This window comes from Anarrhichthys ocellatus, unplaced genomic scaffold (genome assembly GCF_004355925.1).
Source record: "Anarrhichthys ocellatus isolate YVR2014 unplaced genomic scaffold, GSC_Weel_1.0 scaffold10, whole genome shotgun sequence".
Classification (NCBI taxonomy): Eukaryota; Metazoa; Chordata; class Actinopteri; order Perciformes; family Anarhichadidae; genus Anarrhichthys; species Anarrhichthys ocellatus.
The window spans coordinates 8,547,148-8,566,453 of NW_022280040.1; the positions used below are offsets into that span (position 1 = coordinate 8,547,148).

Genomic DNA, 19,306 nt, shown 5'->3' on the forward strand with positions numbered 1-19,306 from the left:
GAGCAAGAGTTCAAGGTGCTGATGTTATGAGAGAGTAGTACGTCCCAATTGAATGCAAATATGTGGCATATTTCAAGGAACTCTATGCAATAATTGTCGAGACCTTTTTTACTCAAAACCACAAATGTCAAGCTCAATGTGGTGCAAGAGAAAAATTAAGGGGATCACTACAAGTCATTAGGATGTATCTGGACCAAAGTAGTGGACCGACAATGAGATTGCATCCATTGCAATGTTTCCATCCAAAGAGCCAGGCTACCTATTGTGTTTAAATCCTCTTGCACAGTGCATTAAACACAACATCAACAACAAAGTGCTTCTGACCTTTCCCCGCCCACTCCTCTGCCATCCCACATACAACCAGCGGGGCACCTGACACGATGCCGAGTCGTCCCAACAGTGACTCATCATCAGAGAGTTTGTCCTCTTTCCCCAGTGGAGAGGAGTTGTATAACTTGCTGATGCACATGGCCTCTGAGGCTCTTCAGCACTCGTTCCTCTGCCCAGATGTTATGAGTGCATAATGTCTGTGTGTGTTCATCCTTTCATCCCTGGAAGTCCTCGTAAAAGTTTGTTGTTTTCAAGGGTTCATCAACAGCACTTACCAAAAATATTTATGTGGTCACACCACAATAAAAACTGCCGTAACACAACAGAGTGCACACAGTATTTTGCTAAAAAAAAAACAACCTCAATGCGTGTTCTGTGATTCTGTGAAAGAGCAGGGATGTGTGAGAACTGGCAGATTCATTGGGAAACCCAGCAGTGTGTAATTAACATCTGTTATCATAATAGAGGTCAAGTAGAAGAGAATACACAGAGAAGCCCAGCTCCCCCTAATCTGGCAGAATCCCTCCTTTCCTAAATGAAAGTACAACCAGCCCAGACCTCAGATCTTCAGAGACAGTGTGTGTGTGTGTGTGTGTGTGTGTGGCGTGAAATCATTTTCCAAAGCACATCTCTCCAAGCTCGGATTTCATCACTACGGCAGATAGGGAAAGCATTTCCCCTACGGCCAAACCTCCCATCTGTCTGTGTTTCCAGATAATATGACAGCTCTGATCGGCGGTCGAGTCATTTCACTCTACCACACTCGCTTTATTTCCTTTACTTTCACTTTTTTCCTGTCATTACCTCGGCTAGAGAGAGAGAGAGAGAGAGAGAGAGAGAGAGAGAGAGAGAGAGAGAGAGAGAGTACATTGTGAGTCTTTCACACCGTGAGTTGTGTGTCTGCCTGAATCCAGTCCCCTTCAAAAGGATTTTTCTTTTTTTTGTGTGCCAAAGATTTGTCCTGCGTCACTGAGCGGATACCCAACAGGATTTGAGGGTGGGGTTGGGTTCCTTAATGCTGTCATCTTGCGTATTCTTCTACGTCACATCCCATCATCTCTTCTTTGTCGGTGGTTGACGTCGCTGTCACATGAGTTTGCTGGTTTCTGGGGAGGAGAGAGAGAAAAAAAAAACCACACGATTTTTCATGTTTTCACAGGTTGCCTTCTATCTTTGGAGGTTGTGTCCGAAAACAGATTCATAAAATGACCCGACTACACATAATACTACCACAAAATGTATACACGCAACCTTTCGGAGCCCACGGTGTACAATCATGTATCATTTTTAGCTCTTACATCTCCCATGAGGCACCGCTGTCAGTCTGAGGACACCTGGGGGGGTACACACCAAAAAAAAAAAAAAAAACAGTCAGTGCCTCTGACCCTGAAAATAGAGGTTGTACCAGCTTTACATATTTCCAAACAGTGCAAAGAGACGAGACCATGCTGCTGCTGCACGGAGGAATAGATCCACTTGAGTGCAGAAGCTCAGCGTTGGCTCACGGTTGATCACTGCACTGTTAACGGAACAGCACTTGCTCACTGATGTTGTGACTGAGTGCAGCCATCGTGTTTCTCCAGGAATAAAAAAAATCACGCTTGTGGCGAATCATACGACTATGGTGACATGATGCCCCCACCCCTCCACCCCCACTGGCTCTATCGAAATAGCGGGCTGTTTTTGCTCAAAAGGGGGAGAAGAGGTTTGGTTTATAGGGTCCTGTTTGCTGAATTCCCCCAGAATACATTATGCCCCGACCCCGCCCTCCTGGCTTTAAGCTTGCGAGACTATTATCCAGCAGCCCCCAGTAAGTTCTTATCAGTGGCAGCCAGATGGAGAGCGCACCAGCAATACCTCAAGACGTGTTGATGGAGCTGCGCTGGCAGAAAGGCTGTCATTGTAGAGGGATCCAGATCAGCATCATCTCTATTTTATAATTGCCAAGAGGAGTGTCATTAATGATCATTTCACTGGCTTGTGTGGACAGCTTGAAGGGTTTACAAAAAACAGCAGGGCAAACATTGTGTCTGAGAAGGTTTGCATCCATGTTGTCCTATCCATGTCTTAACATGCATGTTTAAAGAGTCACGCTACACTGTAGTGGGAGCTTGTTACTGTTAACCCATCAGACCGAATCTTATCAGCTGCGCACGGACGGGTGTGTGCATGATGCGTCCGGCCACAAACAATAGAACATGACGAGAGTGAACTGGATACAACACTGTCCTCTAGTGCCTCTCACCACTAGCAGCTCGGGGGGGGGGGGGTGTGTGTGTGCTACACAGAAACAACCCCGTGGTCTCGTGCATTAGACAATATATAGTGTGGGGAACAAGAACATGATAAACTATGATTTTGGTTGACAAAAACTGTCGTTGACGTCCCCTCTCTGCAGAAAGAGGACAAGAACAGTCACCCACCAGTACGCAGGCTCCGGCCCCCACCTCAATTATACCACAGGGGGAAATACCCATAATGCACTACTTGATGTTTTTGGATTGGCGTCGCGCTGGTGGTCTGACCCACTTCTTTTTCCCAGCAGGTTATTTTAAGATTTCATTAGCAGGAAGACCAAGGGCGGAGGAAAGGTGAAGAGACACGCAGTCACATCAACTGTCCGTTCATTTTGGAGAATTGAAATCAGCTTGAGCGTCTCTGGCTTAACACTAAAAGTGTGTGCTTCCAAATGAGTAACTCTGATGACCACTGGTATGTTGTCAAGTCCTTTAGCTATGAGGATGTATCACTGAGTCTAAAGCTTGATTCCTGTCACTACTGTTCAAAAACACCAGACGCACCCTGCAGACTTGCTAAAGATATAAAGCAAAGGAAATTATGAAAAATAATTTGGTTTATAGTGGAATTAAGGGTTCTGCCTGAGATGGCAGCAGTTTAAAATAAATAGTTCAGAATTCACTGTCTTGCCAAGAGTTGGATGAGAAGACCACTCTGGTGTTAGTAAATATGAAGCCAATTAGCTGAGCACAAGAACTAGAAAAGGGGGGAAACAGGTAGTCTCCCCCCGACAGAGCCGGGCTAGTTTTTCCCCTTGTATACAGTGTTGATGCTAAGCTAAGCTAATAGTACTTTGGCTCCAGCATAGCTCAGCACAAAGAGTGGAAACAAGGAGAAATGGCTAGTTTCAGAAAACACACCAAAGGCTCAATAAATATCATGTTACATTTAGTTTGTATAAAATCCAATGTGTAAAAAGGACAAGTTGTGGTTTTACGTAATCATCCAGTCCATGTATATCCTTTCAGTATTTATTTCTTTGCATTATTTACAACTTACAGAACATGCGATTTTTTTCTCATTTCATTATTGATTATTGGTGCTTTTTGTACATATACAATATTTATATTTATACCTATTTGTTATTGCTTTGTTGTCCTTGTCCCTACAGCTGTTATTTATATTTCTGTGTAGATACATTGTACAGGGATTTAAAAAACAGAGTAAAATCTTAATAAAGCTGATTCTAAATATTTTTTAAATTCTTTGTCAAATTAAAGTGACGTAGTAACTGCACCCTGCCAGGTTTGCCGTTTCCCTGTTGCTTCCAGTCCTTGTGATAAGCTAAACTAAGCTAAACAACTCCCCGCTGTAGCTTCATATACATGAGTTATCAATCTTCTCATCTAATCCTCGGCAAGAAAGCAAATAAGAATATTTCCCCCCAAAAAACAATTCTGCTCGACAAACAATAAGCCGGAGGAGATGCCAACACAACTGGTTACTCAATATCCAGCAGTAATCTAAAAAGTGACATTAAACTCAGTGGTTTTCAAGCTGAGAACTATTTTCCCCAGAAAGCATAAAATCAATTGAAGTCTGAGCTCTTCGCCTCGTGATCCTTTACATAATGTGTCTGAGGTGTTTATTACGCAGCAGGTCTGGCCCACTGACAGAATAACAACAAAACATTTGAACCCACCAGGTCAAACACATTTTACTTGCATCATTAAGAGGGTGATTGGTGGTTATTACAAGCCACTCTGTGTGAGAACGTCCAGATGCTCTTTTTGTCAAGGTCAGGATCAAAGCTAGACGAGGAGGAGGAGGAGGGGTTGATTTTGCACCCATCGGGCACTTGAGCCTCCACAGTGACGAGGCACCTGCAACCAGGAAAGACACAAAATGGAGTCCCAGCTGGCTCCACACACCAGTGTGAGTCAAAAAGGCCGGGGGAGGAGGAGGGAAGGCTTCAGGCTCGATTAGGCCCACATCCTATCTCCATCCTCAGCTCCATCACGCCGAGTCATTAACAACAAATTCACAGCTGCCACTCTGCAGTGTTAGCAGGTGGAGGCTTTCCTATTTTTAGGGGTATATGCTGACCACCAGTGTACAAAAATGAAGCAGTGATATACCTTGATCCCATCCTGTACTTTACTCTCAGCGTCCTTTTTTCCCCCATTTGCAGAAAACCTGCTGTCACATCTGGAGCTGGTGACGAGGAGAGCAGAGCTGACGTCTGCCCGCCTCAGGAGGGAAGAAGTGAGAGAAACACACCCACCTCTTTCTCTACCTCACGCTGCCGACAGACCAGCATGCACCTGTCCCCTCTGGCTGCCAACAGGCCGAGAGGCTGAACTCCACGTCGCCTCTAATGCTGTGAAATGTTTCCGCACTATCCCAAACTACACCAGCTTGTTGTTGTTTTGGGTGAAACAGAGGAGACAGAAAAGAAAAGCAAGGATGAAGATGAGATGGAGGAGCGATAGGTAATGAGAAATGACTGAATGAGTTCATGACAGAAGAGGGCTGGGGGGGGTGTGAGAGTGAAAGATAAGCAGATAGCCGGCGTGTGAATGGGAGTGACAGTGACAGAGTCCCATGCAAAGATAAACAGCCTGGGTGCAGCCCCCGTTAATGGCTTTGCACAAGTAATTTGTCACTCCGCGTGAAAAGCAAACAGCGGCAACACTTTGCACTGACACTTACCGTCGCCCGAGGATGTCTCGGTTTGCTTTTCCATCCGTCTACTCAACTGGTTTGCGGCCCGCTCCTCTGGTCAAGAGACAGAATCATTTCATAAACACTTGTGCTGCATCGCATTTTGTCAATCACACGTCGGCTCACAGAAGACAGAAACGACACGTTTTGGGTGTTGATGCGATGCAGATGTTTCACTGTCGGACTCCTTTGACCTGTGACCCCTCTCTCTGAAAGGTTTCATATTCCATAAAAGGTCACGAACGGTAACATCACGTGAAAACACCTGATGAACAGAGAAGCAACACGACTCACTCAACAGTGTTTTCATTTGTCGGCAGTTCAGAAACATTAACGCTCGCTTCAATTACAGCTTCATGAATCACAGGAAAGTGTCTGGAAAACCATTTTCTATGAACGGAAAGTTACACTTCCAACATAGAGCAAGGTGCTGGGAAATGGAAATTGACTATCCACCATTTTGGAGTAAAATGACAAGAGGAGTGATCTGTAAACATAATATAATATATGAGTGCCATCTTGTGGGTGTTTCTAACACTACATGCTCCTCTGCTGTTAAATAATAAGAACATGTTGGTGACAGCAGCTATTAATCATCTCTTCTGGCTATCAAGTACAAAATATACATCCTGAATGTGGATATGTGGATACTGAGATGCATAAACTGGAAATAATTAACATTTTTGTTCCCCTTTGAGGCATTCACTTTTTAAAGAAATGCAGAAATGTCACATAAAACATTTAAATCCAGCAGTTCAAGTTGGTGTAAAAACAAAACAAAACATATTTTTGTGTGAAGACATTATGTTCCACCCCTCCTCCATGCAGTGAAATGATCGTCAACCTATTAAAATGCTCTCTGCAGCGCCCCCCAGCTGCTGCAGGTGAGAATGCAGCACCCTGGGCCTTTTCCCTGAGATGGGCAGCAGCTCGCCGTTAGCTTTCATATGGTCTATTTTCCGGGACAGGTCGACGTCGCTGTCGATGACCAAGGTGCACCTCTGCGCGTAGCTCACCAGAGTCTCTTCTCCTTGGCGAAACAAGCCCACCAGGGGGACCATGTCTTTGCCGGCCAGATGGAGCTCGGCGATGGAGGCCGTGTTGGCGATGGTGTTCCGGTCGATTCCCAGGTGGCGGAAGGCTTCGCTCATGCTTTTCTTCTTGATGAAGGCTGACAGGACTTGTTTGTAGCGGTGGATGACGTACTGGACACCCGTGGCTGGGTGGAAGGAACGTGACAAGGCATGTTATTACACGGTTATTACAGAAGGGATGAAGAATATTTAGTCATTGCAAACAGAGTCTTGATCAGCATGTGCAAAAGTGAGAAAAACTTTATCGTATTTTGCTCACCTGGACTCCACTTTCCCACGTTTTTGTGTTTATGTGACCATTGGTGACAACAATTTTTGAAAATGGTCGGGTATTGAGGGAGAACTCCACTGGCCATTGACAGGCTCAGATTATTACTACAAGTGTCTGACAACATTATGGAGAGGAACTCCCTATTCTCTACAGAGAAATAAAACCTTTTTCTTTACTTTCCGCTCACCTTGCAGCTGCGTTTAGCAGCGTTCTCCCTCAATACCGGACCAATTTCAAAAATTGTTGTCCCCATTTGTCACTTTGACACAAATATATGGGAGAATAGGGCTGAGGTTGAAAAATACAGAAGCTACCCTTCAACACTGTGTTACCTACAAACTGACTTCTTCTTCCATCACAATTGTATGTGAAATCATTTATTCTCTCCTATCCCTCTCTCGCCTATTCTAATGTCACACCATTTCTAAACTGAAGGACATGCTCTAACAAGTATAACATATTTAGATCTGTATTTCTTACACGTTTTAAAGAGGGAGGTAATCTACGTATATCTAACATCACACAACACTGACGGCTGTAGGTAGGCCGCTCACAACAAACACTTTTGTTGGATGATATGTTGTCCTGGAAGTATTTTTAATAACACTGATATACTAGCAGACTCCTAAACCCTGCTGTTAATTCTGCACTCTAACACATTCAAATATGTACTAGCTTTAGACGATAAAGTCTACTCGCCTCTCTTCCTGCTGTAGTCCTTCCCTTTCTTTGATCTCTTCTTGTCCTTGTGGTGTTTCTTCCGTCTGTGTTCACTCGAGGCCACTGAAACCTCCGATGATCCCGACGCTTCGGAGCCGTTGTCGCTGCTGTCGGAGGAACAAGAAGAAGCTCTTTCTCTCTTCCGGGATCTGTTCTCCGAGTGCTGCGCTTTGCTGGGTTTTGGAGCTGCGTGTGGTCAACAAGAATCGACATAAATAAGAGCATCCAGTTAGATATTGTGAGTCAAACACGCCTGCACGTCGGACACGGACCTTCAGTGAGCGGACTGGGCGACGCAAAGGTGGGCATGGCTCGGTTGCACGTGAGGTTTTCAATCTGGCTTCTCAGGAACTTGCGGTCCTGCATCAGGTCCTCCACCTGTCTCTCCAGAGCGGCGATGCGCTCCTGTTTGCTCTCCAGCATGCACTGCAGCTTGGTGATGGTCAGCAGCACCCGCGGGGGCAGGCTGTCTACATGTGAGGCAGCTGGAGGAAACACAGCATTACAACACACAGCTTATGGTCTCATTATGTAAAAATAACTCCTTCACTTTACTTCACTGGTGTAAATTACGTTTGTAGTGGGGCTGTTGGGTAATAAAAAGGAACCGTACAAAGTATTAAAACATGAAATAATTATATGAGACATGAGTATAATCATAACAAATATATAATTTGGTCTTTAAAGCCACAACACAAGATTTTACATTATGTGCCAAAAGGGGAAGTAATGTAAATGCTTTATGGCATAAAACAGAAAGTGTCGCTGATCTTGTAACTCAAATAAAGATTAAACTTTTTTTGGTTTGTCAAGAGACTGGTGTGTTTGAATCCAGACTGTGAACACTGGGGAAAACAGGGAACACAGTTATCTTAAACGGGCTTAAAGGGATAGTCCAGATGTTTTGAAGTGTTGTATGAAGTACTTATCTAATCAGTATATTACTTACAGTAGATGACTGTCAGCAGTTTGGAGAAGCAGACAGGAGCACCAGCATGGAAGCAAAGCAATGTACTGCTGTGGACGGGGGCAGCAGCATTTTAGACTCCTTAAAATAAAAGACCTGGCTAAAAAATATTATGTTGGTTTAAGTGTTATTTAGAATATTTCTGTTGGTTGACCGTGCTGTGAGACTGGGAACTAAAGCCGTTATCTATGCTCTCGTCAGTTAGTGAGGGTGCAAGCCAACGAGAGTCACCGTAGGTTTGATTATTATTGGACCAAGCTTGATCAAAAGCTTGTTGATATCTTATGTAGTTTTTAAGATATTGACCAATGAGCTTCAAAGGGAAGTGGCTCAGCACACAACTTGACCAAAGTCAACAAATGTTGTGTCAATCATTACAAATCGTGCAGGATGTGTCCACAAGAGTACCTGAAACATACCCTGAGAGTTGTAATCAAATCGACTACTAGGGGGCGCTAAAATGCACAAAATGACACAACACACATCAGACTGTATATCAGAAACTGTCCAATCATCACAAAACATGCAGGATATGTTTCAGGACAATGTTGAACCGTGTGTGTAAAACTATTCTGAAATCACTCAATACATTGACTCTGGATAAGTACCTCATACAACCTCACTTCAAAACACCCGAACTGTCCCTTTAAAGACCGACACGACCCTATAAATGTATGTGCGCTCTCACCCGACATGGCGCTGCTGGGCGTGTTGTCCTGAACGGCGTCGGCTGAGGCTCCAGATTGAAAGTTCTCCCACTTGATGATGCGCAGGTCGTCTTGTTCCTGCTTCAGCCAGACCGGAGACGTGAGTCTGTCTTTGCACCTCACGGAGCTGGAGTCGATCTCCACGCAGGGGGAATAACCCGAGGGCTCCTGCTGCCACACGGACGCCATCGCTCCACGCCTGAGAGAGGACCAGAGGGGAGTTACAATCAGATTTTATATCCGAGAGCAAGGCATTGACAATGTCCCCTTTAGATAAAAATACTTATATTATAAGATACTAAACTTGTGTAAAGCAGTCTAATAAAAGCTGCTAGATCAACACTAAAACCTAAACAACTTAATTGTTCTGACAAAGAAATTACTGGTCTTTTACTGGCCAGCATATTTTGAATACTACATATAGTAGGAAAGAATACTGTGAAAATAATACCCATAAAAATATACTTTGACACTATATATTAGGAAATAACTACTGTACATGAAAACAACAAATCAATTATGTAAAAACAAATGAAAATGATTCAGAAAGCAAAACTTACTTAACGCCAAACATCTCATAGGAAGACATTTATAGATACACATCTCGTAATTATGAGATCTGAATCTTATAATTAAGAGATAAAGATCTCTTTTATGAAATACGGATCTTGTAATTATAAGATGCGATATCAAAATTATAGAGCTGTAGAACTAAAACATGACTCATCGAGCTTTAATGCATGAGTCATGCCTATGTAGGAATATATTTAACTCTTGAATTACTGCGTTATGATTGAATGCCTCTTGTTACGTGAACTGCTGTGACTGGATATTAGAATAATAGAGGCAGTGTGATTATTCATCGTGCTATGGAGCATCAAGAGATGAATATATAGTCGATACTTTAAGACAAGATGTTGTTCTGCTGCTGGAGAGGTTTGTTTTTCAGATCCACTGGTCCAAGATATCATGTATTATCATACATATATTCATGCTTTGTTTGGACAGCTGTTACAAAACATGGCGGTGCCGTAGTATCTCGACTGAGGAGAATAACTTAGTGTGTGTGAGTATCGTGGGTCACAGTTCTTGGTTAACAGAAATCATAATTCACCATTTCTGCTAAAAGGCCTACCTGTCAAATTTAAGATTATGACAAAGTATAAAGTAACAGTTACAACACAGGAGAAACTCTTTTACAGGGAACAGAATGTGACGGGTTACAGAAGACAGTGCAACACCACAAAGCCAGCTGCATTTCAGATCGACTCCTAAACGGACACAGGGACTCATTTAGAGATACTTTCCTCATAAGTATGAGATAGAAAGTCCAAATAGTGAGATACGGAAGTCATAACTACTTGATAAGTCCTCCATTATTTTAAAAGTTTGTGACCCTCACAAGTTATGTAGCTCTGTTTTCCTGACTCAGTGATACAAACGTGTGTTGTTGTTAAGTAAGGTTTTTAAAGTGTTATGGCTGCAATGTAGAGACAAACAATGAAAGCTGATATCTTTTATCTTCTGAGAATTCCATTAAAAGATATAGATTTTTTATATACTTGTGTGCAAAAATTACATTCATAAAAATGTAAAATAGCAATGCTTTTGATTATAAAGGCTCTAGTTTAAGACTTTATGAGAAATGCATATGAATTAACAGCGACTAATGCACGTATATGAACACAAGAATACATTAATTAATGCAGGGACTGAGAGGTTTTATAACATAATTCATATTCAGCATGTTCATGTCCTCCTGCATTTAAATAAACACATCTGTTGAATGTTATAATCGTCATTAGCTGTGTTTCCATGACATAGTCCGGTGTGACCCTCCGGTTAAAGTGGTGAACGGTTCCTTAATGACGGACTAACACTCCTTTTATTTCTGCAGCTTTCAAAGCTTTCACCTTTTGAACGGAATAACTTAATAAACGAAAGACAAAACTGAATCATTTATTAATCCTGAGCCACATGAGTTCATGACTTATGAAGCAGAAGTGCATTCATTAGAACGGGATGAATCATGCATTAGTCAGTCATTCATTAAATATGAGCAGGGAACCAAAGTTTTTATGAATTTAATTTAGAACCAGGCTTCAGAATTTTATTTTAATTTCTTAATGTTCTTTCAACATTATTTTAAAATTTAAAATTTATTTTCTCATCTTAAAACAAATTGTCCATGTTATAGTCATGCTATTACTGTTCATATATTTATACATCATTCTTTTTATTTTGATTACGTCTATGGTTGCACTCTTTTGTCCTATTATTTAGTTTGTTTGAACATTTGCAGGTTGTTTGTTTAGTCATTGTTACTGTGTTGTTTGATATTGTTTATTGCATTGTTGTGTTTTCCATTTGTTTGGTGAGTGTTTGTTTGGGACCCTCTAGAAAACGAGAAGATACATCTCAATGGGTTTATCCTGAGATAATACATTTCTCTTTGTGCGTCTCCTACACTGTAAAATACAAATATCTCTTGAAGCAATCCTCACAGGATAATTCACATAAACCAAACAGCTGCTTCTGTATCAGAAGTTGCAGCATGTGGAGACGTGCACCCTGTAATTAGAAACACTTTGAAGAGTTAATTATATTTATTTGTGGGTACCAGTTGCCAGTCAGGGGAGAATAAACATGTTTATGCATATATAGGTGTAAAAATGTATAAAGTAATAAAGTGAGAAAGTGGGTATTAAACCTGATTGTGACTTGTCAACATTACTTTCTATCGATGGTTGGGTCAAAATCAAAGCAACAGATGCCAATATATCCTAACATTTAGTCCCTTAGGCTCCAAATACTCTGGATCCTTCATTTCCCATAATGCAACAGCATTTATTATTATACCCACCCTTATCTTCTGAATTACTTTATGATTTCCTAATAATAAGCAACATTAATTGCTGACACAGAGTTATGCATGTGCACTTTTACCCCTATTGTACTTGTTTACCTTATATGGTTACTGGCTGCAGAGTATAGAAACAAGAGGTGGTGCGTTCAGGTGCTCGATACCTGGATGCAATATTGCAAACAGCAGAACAGACTAAAGTAAAATAGTGTATCTACTTGTTCACGCATAGAGATGGTGACGGACTCTACTATTGTTTAACATGTGCAAGCTGCAGCACGTAAACACACCATGCTGCAGTGATTAATCCGGCCTCCACACCTGACACAATCAGGTGAACTATGGAGGAATTTAACATTTTCATTGTTAGCACATAAGGTAAAAACGATTAATTAAGTGCGATAATACAATGGCAAAGTCTGCATGCCTTTTATCTTTAAATCTATTGATTTACTGCAGGAATATTAAGATGTTGCATGAATATTAAGGTATTACATCCTTACATTTAAACATGTCATGCGTTATAAACCCCACAGCATATAAAGATAACGTGCAGGCTAATGTTTAGCAGGCTAAAGGGACAACCATTTCTCCTTGCAGTGGTTTAATTAGCTTCTACCAAGATGGATGCTAATGACTATAATTACCTGCTAAACAAGGGGAAAGGAGCAACACACGGGACAACGTACCTTCAGGAGAGGCCAGCGGGTAAAACCGGTGTCGGAGGTTGTTCCTGCGTCAGTGTCGCGTTGAGCTCAAGTCTCACTTCCTGCACAATGCTCCGTTTTTCTAAAATATAACATAAACAGAGACGTGTGGAGGAATTGCGAGACTACAGTACAGCGTGCATGTCTGAGGGAGGGGCGGGGCCAGAGAGCTCCGAGCCAACATTAAGATGCGTTCAGGGACACAGCTAAAAATCGTAATTTGTTTTTAATACAATACATGATGGCACAATGAAATTCAGTTGTAGCCCCCTCCTCACGCTACATACACAGATGAATATATGTGTAATGTTAGTATGATACGAGTTAAATTATACTGTAAAATATCAGGTTTCCCCTTATTCTTTCCCACTTTTATTTTAAACATGTATTTTTCCGACTGTACAGGAAGGCAGCAAAGCAGCGCTGACACGGTCCATGGAAGGACACGCCCCCTTCTAGCCTGTCGGCGAGATCTTTCCCTTCTACAGTCATCGGTGGTTGTTTAAATGTCCTTTTTGTCAATTACAACTCTATGTATACTGATGATAAGTTGTTTTTTATGTGCATTACTTCCTCAGAGTATCACAGACAGTCAAAGATCAAATAAAACCAGACATAATGATGTTATAGGGAACTTTATTTGCAGTTAGACTAAAATTCTTTGGCTATAGAGAGACAAACACTAGTCCAACTGATGCCCATGTTGCAACTATCTCATGTACATCAGTACACAATATTGGTACTTTAAACAAATCTCAGCTGCCTTATAGAAACACACAACTGACATCACACTGTCTAGATGCTAAATGTTTCTTACAGGTTTCTTCTCATATACCCTCTGGCCTAAACAGTACACTAAATAATATATATTAAAACACTCTACTGTGTTAGTCGTAAAGTACAAAACAAAATATATGTATAACGAGGTGAGTTGTATTTTGGATTTGTCAAGTTTTTCTCGTTCTCCCAGACAATTCATAACATCCACTCGCATAACATGTCCTTCTCGACGCCAACTAGGACTCCTTCATTTCAAACGTTCACATTTCTTCATTTAGAAGCACAAACTTCAAGCCACATGGACTGATTGCATTAGTTGTAACAGCAGTGAAACATAACAGTCACTGAGTTTGGGGCATGGAGGGTGAAAGATATAGAAAAAAACAAACAGATTAATACTTATATGATGGTGATAGTGTAACACTCATTACTTTAATACATGAAGCAGCAGAGAAACATACTGGAGCAATAGCTTCACCAGAGTGTACAAACACTCGGTGTAATGGCGTCAGTGTGACTACAGATGGCTCCTGGAAATGTAGAAGTCTTGGTGCTTGTTAACGGTGACTAAAACTGTGTAAATGCTGGTAAATGTGTTTAGATCTGGAGCTCAAAATTGACTCAGAAATGGGCAGTAATTGACAGACACAGAAAGAGGTTTGATTTCGGTTAAATGCGGAAATTCGTAATTATCGTCTGTGGAAAAAGTTTAAAAAGAGAGCCACCCACACTAACAGTAACTCAGACAAAACACGAGCCAGGTTAATCGTTCCATTACTTCCACCCTCCTGCTCCCTACATTATGTCACATGGAGAGAGTAGTAATTAGTTTGTTAGACAGAAAACAGCAGCGCCCTCAGTAGACTCTGCTGTCTCTGCCTCTGTTGTCCACGTCCAAAACCTGCCAAAATCCAAAAATAAATATACACGACTCGGTAAATAACTTAGAATGTCTTTAAATGTATAATATCAAAAATAAAGATAGGCATTAATTGATTGATAAAATGTGATAAATCAATATTTCTGTTTTAATTTGCTTCTTTATTTAATAACCTTTGTATTAATTCCCCTTTATATCTACTCTTCTATTTTTTATTTATTTAAAAAATATTATTTATAAATGTATTTATTCATTATATATATATATATATGCATCATATAGAGTAAATAAATAAATAAGAAAAATCTATTTGTCACGTTTTATCAATTTATTAATGCCTACATCTATTTTTGATACATTTTTGTACATTTAATGACATATTCATGTATTTTTCGAGTCATTTATCAATTTATTTCTGTTTTAGTCAGATTCTGTCCTCCATACCGTCCTGTTTCACTCTCAGACCTTCAGTGGCAGATAGCCAGTAGGAGGCGTTTAAAGTCGCCGCTGCACTCGTCCTTCAGGGCCTCCTTCAGAGACACGTCGTATTTCTCCAGGTACAAGTCTTTGATGGTCTCCAAATCGTACTGTTCACAAGAAGAAGAAATAATCACTGCGTTTACAGTCGGTTTCCACAGCTAAATATTTGACTTATACTTAAAAATGTAAACATATTAAAGGTACAATGAGAAGGATTTGTCGGTAGAACCTGATTTCTCCCAGTAACCCAGTAGTCAATAAATCAAATATTGATAAAATAACTTAATGTGGTAGTTAAGAATGAGGTCCAGGCTGTGATGTCATGTCTGCAGTTACCTCAGAGCGACACACAATGATGCGAATCAGGGTGTCCTCTTCGGTGCCCGCTCCTTTCATGGCGTCGTTCAGCCGTCTGGCAAAGTAGAGCTGAGGGTTCTTAGCAACTCTCACTGAGGGGAGGAAAGAAAGGCGTCCATTTAATACCACTGCTGTTTACTGGTACTGCGTAAATATATGTTAAAGTGGCATAACATATATTCACAGCCCAGTTGATGTTGTGTTTTTTCCTCATTTATTTGGGAAGGTGGTCCAAATAAATTCAGATCACACACTTTGTATTTCATACTAACCAAGAGCTACGTAGCATTTCTTCAGTGTCCCAGAAGTCTCATTCTCGATGGCGTCCAGGATTTCAGTTCCAGAGAGCTACGGAGAGAAAATGACTGGTTGAATCAAAGCACCGGCAATGCCTTTAAGTATAACGTTTAATTTCCCCACGTCAACACTTCCCTCCTAATCCTATGATTGAAGACGTTCAGGATATTTTAAAGCCCCATGAGAGTCTGTCTGCACGACACACTTCTCAAGCGTGATATAAAGACACCGACCCTGATCGATTCCCACGCTCGTCAGGTCATGTAATATCTCTGCAGCTATCTGTGGACGGCGTGACACCCAAAACCTACCTGCTCGTATATCTTGAAGGTGGCCTGGAGCTGCAGGTAGTTTCTGGAGGCCAGGACGTAGTTGAAAGTGGACTCGTCTGTTCCAAAACTACCCTCACCAGCCTGCATCAGAAACAGCACCTATTAATATGGTTCAGCATTAATGAATCTGAGGATATGATGAATTTAATACTGAAACAGTACCTCAAAGAGGCAGGTAGCATCTTGCTCCGCCAGCTCCTCGTCCACCTCGTAACTCTCATCTCTGTTGCCCTGGAGGACGAAGAGATAGATGACTTTTTGCTGTGTGCTGAGTCCGACTGAGAGGGTGTTTGGACTGTGGCCAGTAAGTGTGTGTGTGCGTGTGTTCATAGGGAATGATTGGGCAAAGGGAGAGTGAGCTCGATTTCAGTCCCAGCCCAGAGCAGACGGGAGGATTTCAGTTACGCGAGTGGAGTAGAAACTAAAGGCCACTTACCTCCAATAGAGCCATGAGCAGGTTTCTTACATCCCCGCTTGTGTCTCCCTCGATATCTGCTTCAAGATCACGCTCATGCACTGAAATGTAAACAGAAAAGAGGTCAAATGAAATGACTCGTCACACTGTTTATTGTACGTCTCAGTATTTAAAGGGGAAGTCCACCCCTACAGTACTCTTGTACCAGATACAAGTTGGTCATGTCCAGTCTGTTTTTCATTTATAATGAAGTTTTGGGTAAACCCACTTTCCCTTAACCAGCCGTAAGTTAGAAATTAACCTATTTTGACCCGATTTCCTTCTTAAAAAACCTTAATGACACCACCAGTTAGTATCTTAGCCTTTTCAATAATAGATTCCTGCATTTATCACAAAATATTTTGAGTCTAGAAAGAATCCTTGACCTAGTATTTACACATGAATGAGAATGTTTTTCTGCCAAATGTAATTGTTCGCCTGCCCTCATTATGTGTGTGGGTGAAACAAATTGCTTTTGCTTTTGAAATCTTTAAAAGCAAAAAATCTGAAAAGGACAAGATTCCATAAAAGAAGAGTTAGCTAAACCAAAGGTACTGTAAACATGGATTGGTACAGTTACAAGAAAACTGGATTCACAAAAGAAGAGACTAAAGCTGTGTTCAAAATCACTCTTAAAATAAACAAATATAATCAGCTATCTGGTATTGTGAACAGGAAGTTGCAGCAGGATGGGTCTTGACTAAACAAAGTGTGACTGTACATTACGCAGCTAAAGGGACACAATAGTAAAGTATTTTATGAATCCAAGTGAGTCACAATTAGCCATTTCCTCCAGGGTTCATAATACAAGGAAGGGAAATAGTGACATTTAGTAACATAGTGGGTGAGAGGTTTAACTACTGCACAGCATCTGATGGACACAATTAAGTTAATTTTGCGAATGGCTTACCTTGAAAGTAGCATTCCTTGAACATGTGGATGTCCTGTGGGAAACGATTATATACAATGAATACATAAATTGAAAGTATTTCTTACATCAAAAACAAAAGTATCTGAACTCAATGGCACACAGACTGGTGATGTATAAACTCTTAAATTATTGGATGCTTTTAAACTGACATCGTTGGTGGCGGTGCAGAGGATCTCCACCAGGACGTCTTCATCGGTGCCCGCTCCCTTCATGGCCTTCCTCAGCTCCTTCACAGCGAAGATCAGGGGCGGGTCCAGCATGGCGAGGATGCCGTTCTCAAAGTTCCCTGACAGCTCCTTCTTCAACACATCCACCAACTCCTGTCACAGAGAGACCGAATTACATTGGGATGGGTGATTAAAAAGGGCAGGAAACAGAATAATAGTTCAAATGGTTGTTGTGGTGAAAAATATACAGTATTCAGTGTATTGCTGAGTGACACTCACATCATCATACTTTTCAAAATAGGCATTTTTAATGTCCTGACGCTGAGCTGCGCTTCGGTTTGCCAGGATGTCAATGATGGCCTGCTCATCAGTTCCTGTAGAGAAGACAACACAAAAACAGATGCATGATAAAACAATGCAACAATACTCACAAAAGTTTATTATTACTAGAATTCAAGTTAACTCACCGAACCCTTTGCAGGCTTTGCGGATGGCCTTGATGTCAGCTACGACGTCAAAATCCTCGTAGTGCACGATTGTGGGCTGAGAGAATAACAGAGGATTGTTATGTAGATGAAGCTAATAATCTGGTTGTATGATCGTTTGTTTAATTAAAATAGTTCAGAGGGGTTCATGATAGCTATGCAGCAGCTGGCTGATGGGGGAGGGGAGGACGATGACACAATGCTTGGGTGGAGGAATTCAGGGGCAGAAGTCTTTAAACAAACTTGGGGGCCCCCGTGAAAAGTGCGGTCCAGGGGCCAACAGGGGTCTGGGAAAGACTACATCATCCCGAGTAGAATAGTTTAATGCCACTTGTCTGTCCCATAACAAGAAGAATATATAGTAAATTAACTTTTACATTGTTTATTATTATTTCTTATATTTTGTATTTTTTAAATAATATTATTACATATTAGGAAATATATTTTTTATTAATATTTGTTATTATTATTATTATTGTATTAACTATTAAGTTATATAATTTTATTATTATTATATTTTTTATTATTAATATTATTTATTATTATTATGTAATAATTTTATTTCATGTTGGAATACCTGCATTTTGAGTTGGATGTTATTTGAAGTGTAAAAGCACTTTTAAATTACTAACTTTATACAATTATGGATTAAAATAAAGCTTATTTTTACTGATTGGTGTAATTAAAGTTCCCAATTATTATTATTAATAAAACAAATGAGCACAGAGGCACCCAAAACGACACCCTCCCCCCACTTTGCACTTATGGACCCTTTCATTCATTCATCAACACACACACACACACACACACACACACACACACACACCTAACGGAGCTGCGATGCATTCCGCAGGGGAGTGGCTATTTCCTCTGCGTAAACCCAGACACGGTTGTCTGTCACACGGTGTCATACTCTTACATTCAAAGAAACACCAAAATATTATGAATCTGACACCATCTACTCTCAATGCCAGCTGAAATAAATACATATATATATATATTTATACGACGTGCGCAGGGATTGACGGAGAACAGAGGCCGATCCATGACGTAACGCAAGGCTACAATAAGTATTAAATACATTTATATCGGAAATGAACCCCCGAAATATAACGTCAACTCGAACCTATCGCTCACACTTGCAGCAGAAGCCCAAAAACAGCTGATTGTTAAAATATTTTCCATATATAAATACATATATCTCCATAAAATCAGTGCGTTTGGAGCGCACCGTTGCAGACGGCGGTACCTACTTGACAGTTGCCCATTTTCAGGTTGTTTTTTCCGCGGCAGCAGCTGGTGATCGGTCGGTAAAGAGTCGTGGAGTAGTTTGGGACACTTGTCTCTTCGGCCCGGAGCAGAAAGAAAGCAGCGTCTGACGTCACCACGGACCGCTAGTTAACTGTTTACATCCAGGACCAAGTGTGGTATCCCATGATGCACCTGTGCAGACCTACTGTACACCATGGCAGAGGCAGTGGTGGGGGGAATAAAGTACCAGTAATACATGTAATAGTACCTC

At 41.1% G+C, this 19,306-nt stretch overlaps 2 protein-coding genes across 7 annotated transcripts; both read right to left on the bottom strand.

The window, feature by feature from the left end:
- Nucleotides 1–1,229: 1,229 nt before the first annotated feature.
- On the bottom strand, nucleotides 1,230–12,795 carry LOC116385229 (coiled-coil domain-containing protein 106-like). 4 transcript variants are annotated; one of them, XR_004212855.1, is made up of 6 exons: nucleotides 9,033–12,795; nucleotides 7,650–7,862; nucleotides 7,357–7,563; nucleotides 5,281–6,511; nucleotides 1,629–1,664; nucleotides 1,230–1,436 (listed from the first exon to the last, which is right to left on the bottom strand). XR_004212855.1 is itself a non-coding variant. In XM_031850508.1 (5 exons), exons 2-5 carry the CDS (start codon nucleotides 9,238–9,240, stop codon nucleotides 6,132–6,134), a joined length of 1,008 nt encoding a protein of 335 aa, XP_031706368.1. In that variant the 5' UTR covers nucleotides 9,241–9,250; nucleotides 12,604–12,795; the 3' UTR covers nucleotides 3,773–6,131. The 4 variants fall into 4 exon arrangements, 1 of the variants encoding a protein (XP_031706368.1); XR_004212856.1 differs by lacking the exons at nucleotides 1,230–1,436; nucleotides 1,629–1,664 and adding an exon at nucleotides 3,773–4,451; XR_004212854.1 differs by lacking the exons at nucleotides 1,230–1,436; nucleotides 1,629–1,664 and adding an exon at nucleotides 3,773–4,451 and having other exon boundaries at nucleotides 4,853–6,511.
- Nucleotides 12,796–13,240: 445 nt separating this feature from the next.
- Nucleotides 13,241–19,187, bottom strand: anxa13 (annexin A13). 3 transcript variants are annotated; one of them, XM_031850366.1, is made up of 12 exons: nucleotides 19,038–19,186; nucleotides 17,767–17,842; nucleotides 17,579–17,673; nucleotides 17,282–17,452; nucleotides 17,112–17,145; nucleotides 16,184–16,263; nucleotides 15,910–15,978; nucleotides 15,727–15,828; nucleotides 15,391–15,466; nucleotides 15,098–15,210; nucleotides 14,726–14,868; nucleotides 13,241–14,302 (listed from the first exon to the last, which is right to left on the bottom strand). In XM_031850366.1, the coding sequence occupies exons 1-11, from the start codon at nucleotides 19,050–19,052 to the stop codon at nucleotides 14,749–14,751; spliced, it is 951 nt and encodes a 316-aa protein (XP_031706226.1). In that variant the 5' UTR covers nucleotides 19,053–19,186; the 3' UTR covers nucleotides 13,241–14,302; nucleotides 14,726–14,748. The 3 variants fall into 3 exon arrangements, with proteins under 3 accessions (XP_031706226.1, XP_031706227.1, XP_031706225.1); XM_031850367.1 differs by having other exon boundaries at nucleotides 13,241–14,868; nucleotides 17,282–17,449; nucleotides 19,038–19,187; XM_031850365.1 differs by having other exon boundaries at nucleotides 13,241–14,868; nucleotides 19,038–19,185.
- Nucleotides 19,188–19,306: the final 119 nt, after the last annotated feature.

Coding starts and splice junctions, on each gene's coding strand:
- anxa13 (XM_031850366.1), bottom strand. Junction 16,264..17,111: donor CAAGGAATGCTACTTTCAAG/GTAAGCCATTCG, acceptor TTTACATTTCAG/TGCATGAGCGTGATCTTGAA. Junction 15,211..15,390: donor GAAATGCTACGTAGCTCTTG/GTTAGTATGAAA, acceptor TCCTCCCCTCAG/TGAGAGTTGCTAAGAACCCT.
- LOC116385229 (XM_031850508.1), bottom strand. CDS start 9,240: ATGGCGTCCGTGTGGCAGCAGGAGCCCTCGGGTTATTCCCCCTGCGTG. Junction 7,863..9,032: donor GCCCAGCAGCGCCATGTCGG/GTGAGAGCGCAC, acceptor TGTTTCCTCCAG/CTGCCTCACATGTAGACAGC. Junction 7,564..7,649: donor GCCCAGTCCGCTCACTGAAG/GTCCGTGTCCGA, acceptor GACCACACGCAG/CTCCAAAACCCAGCAAAGCG.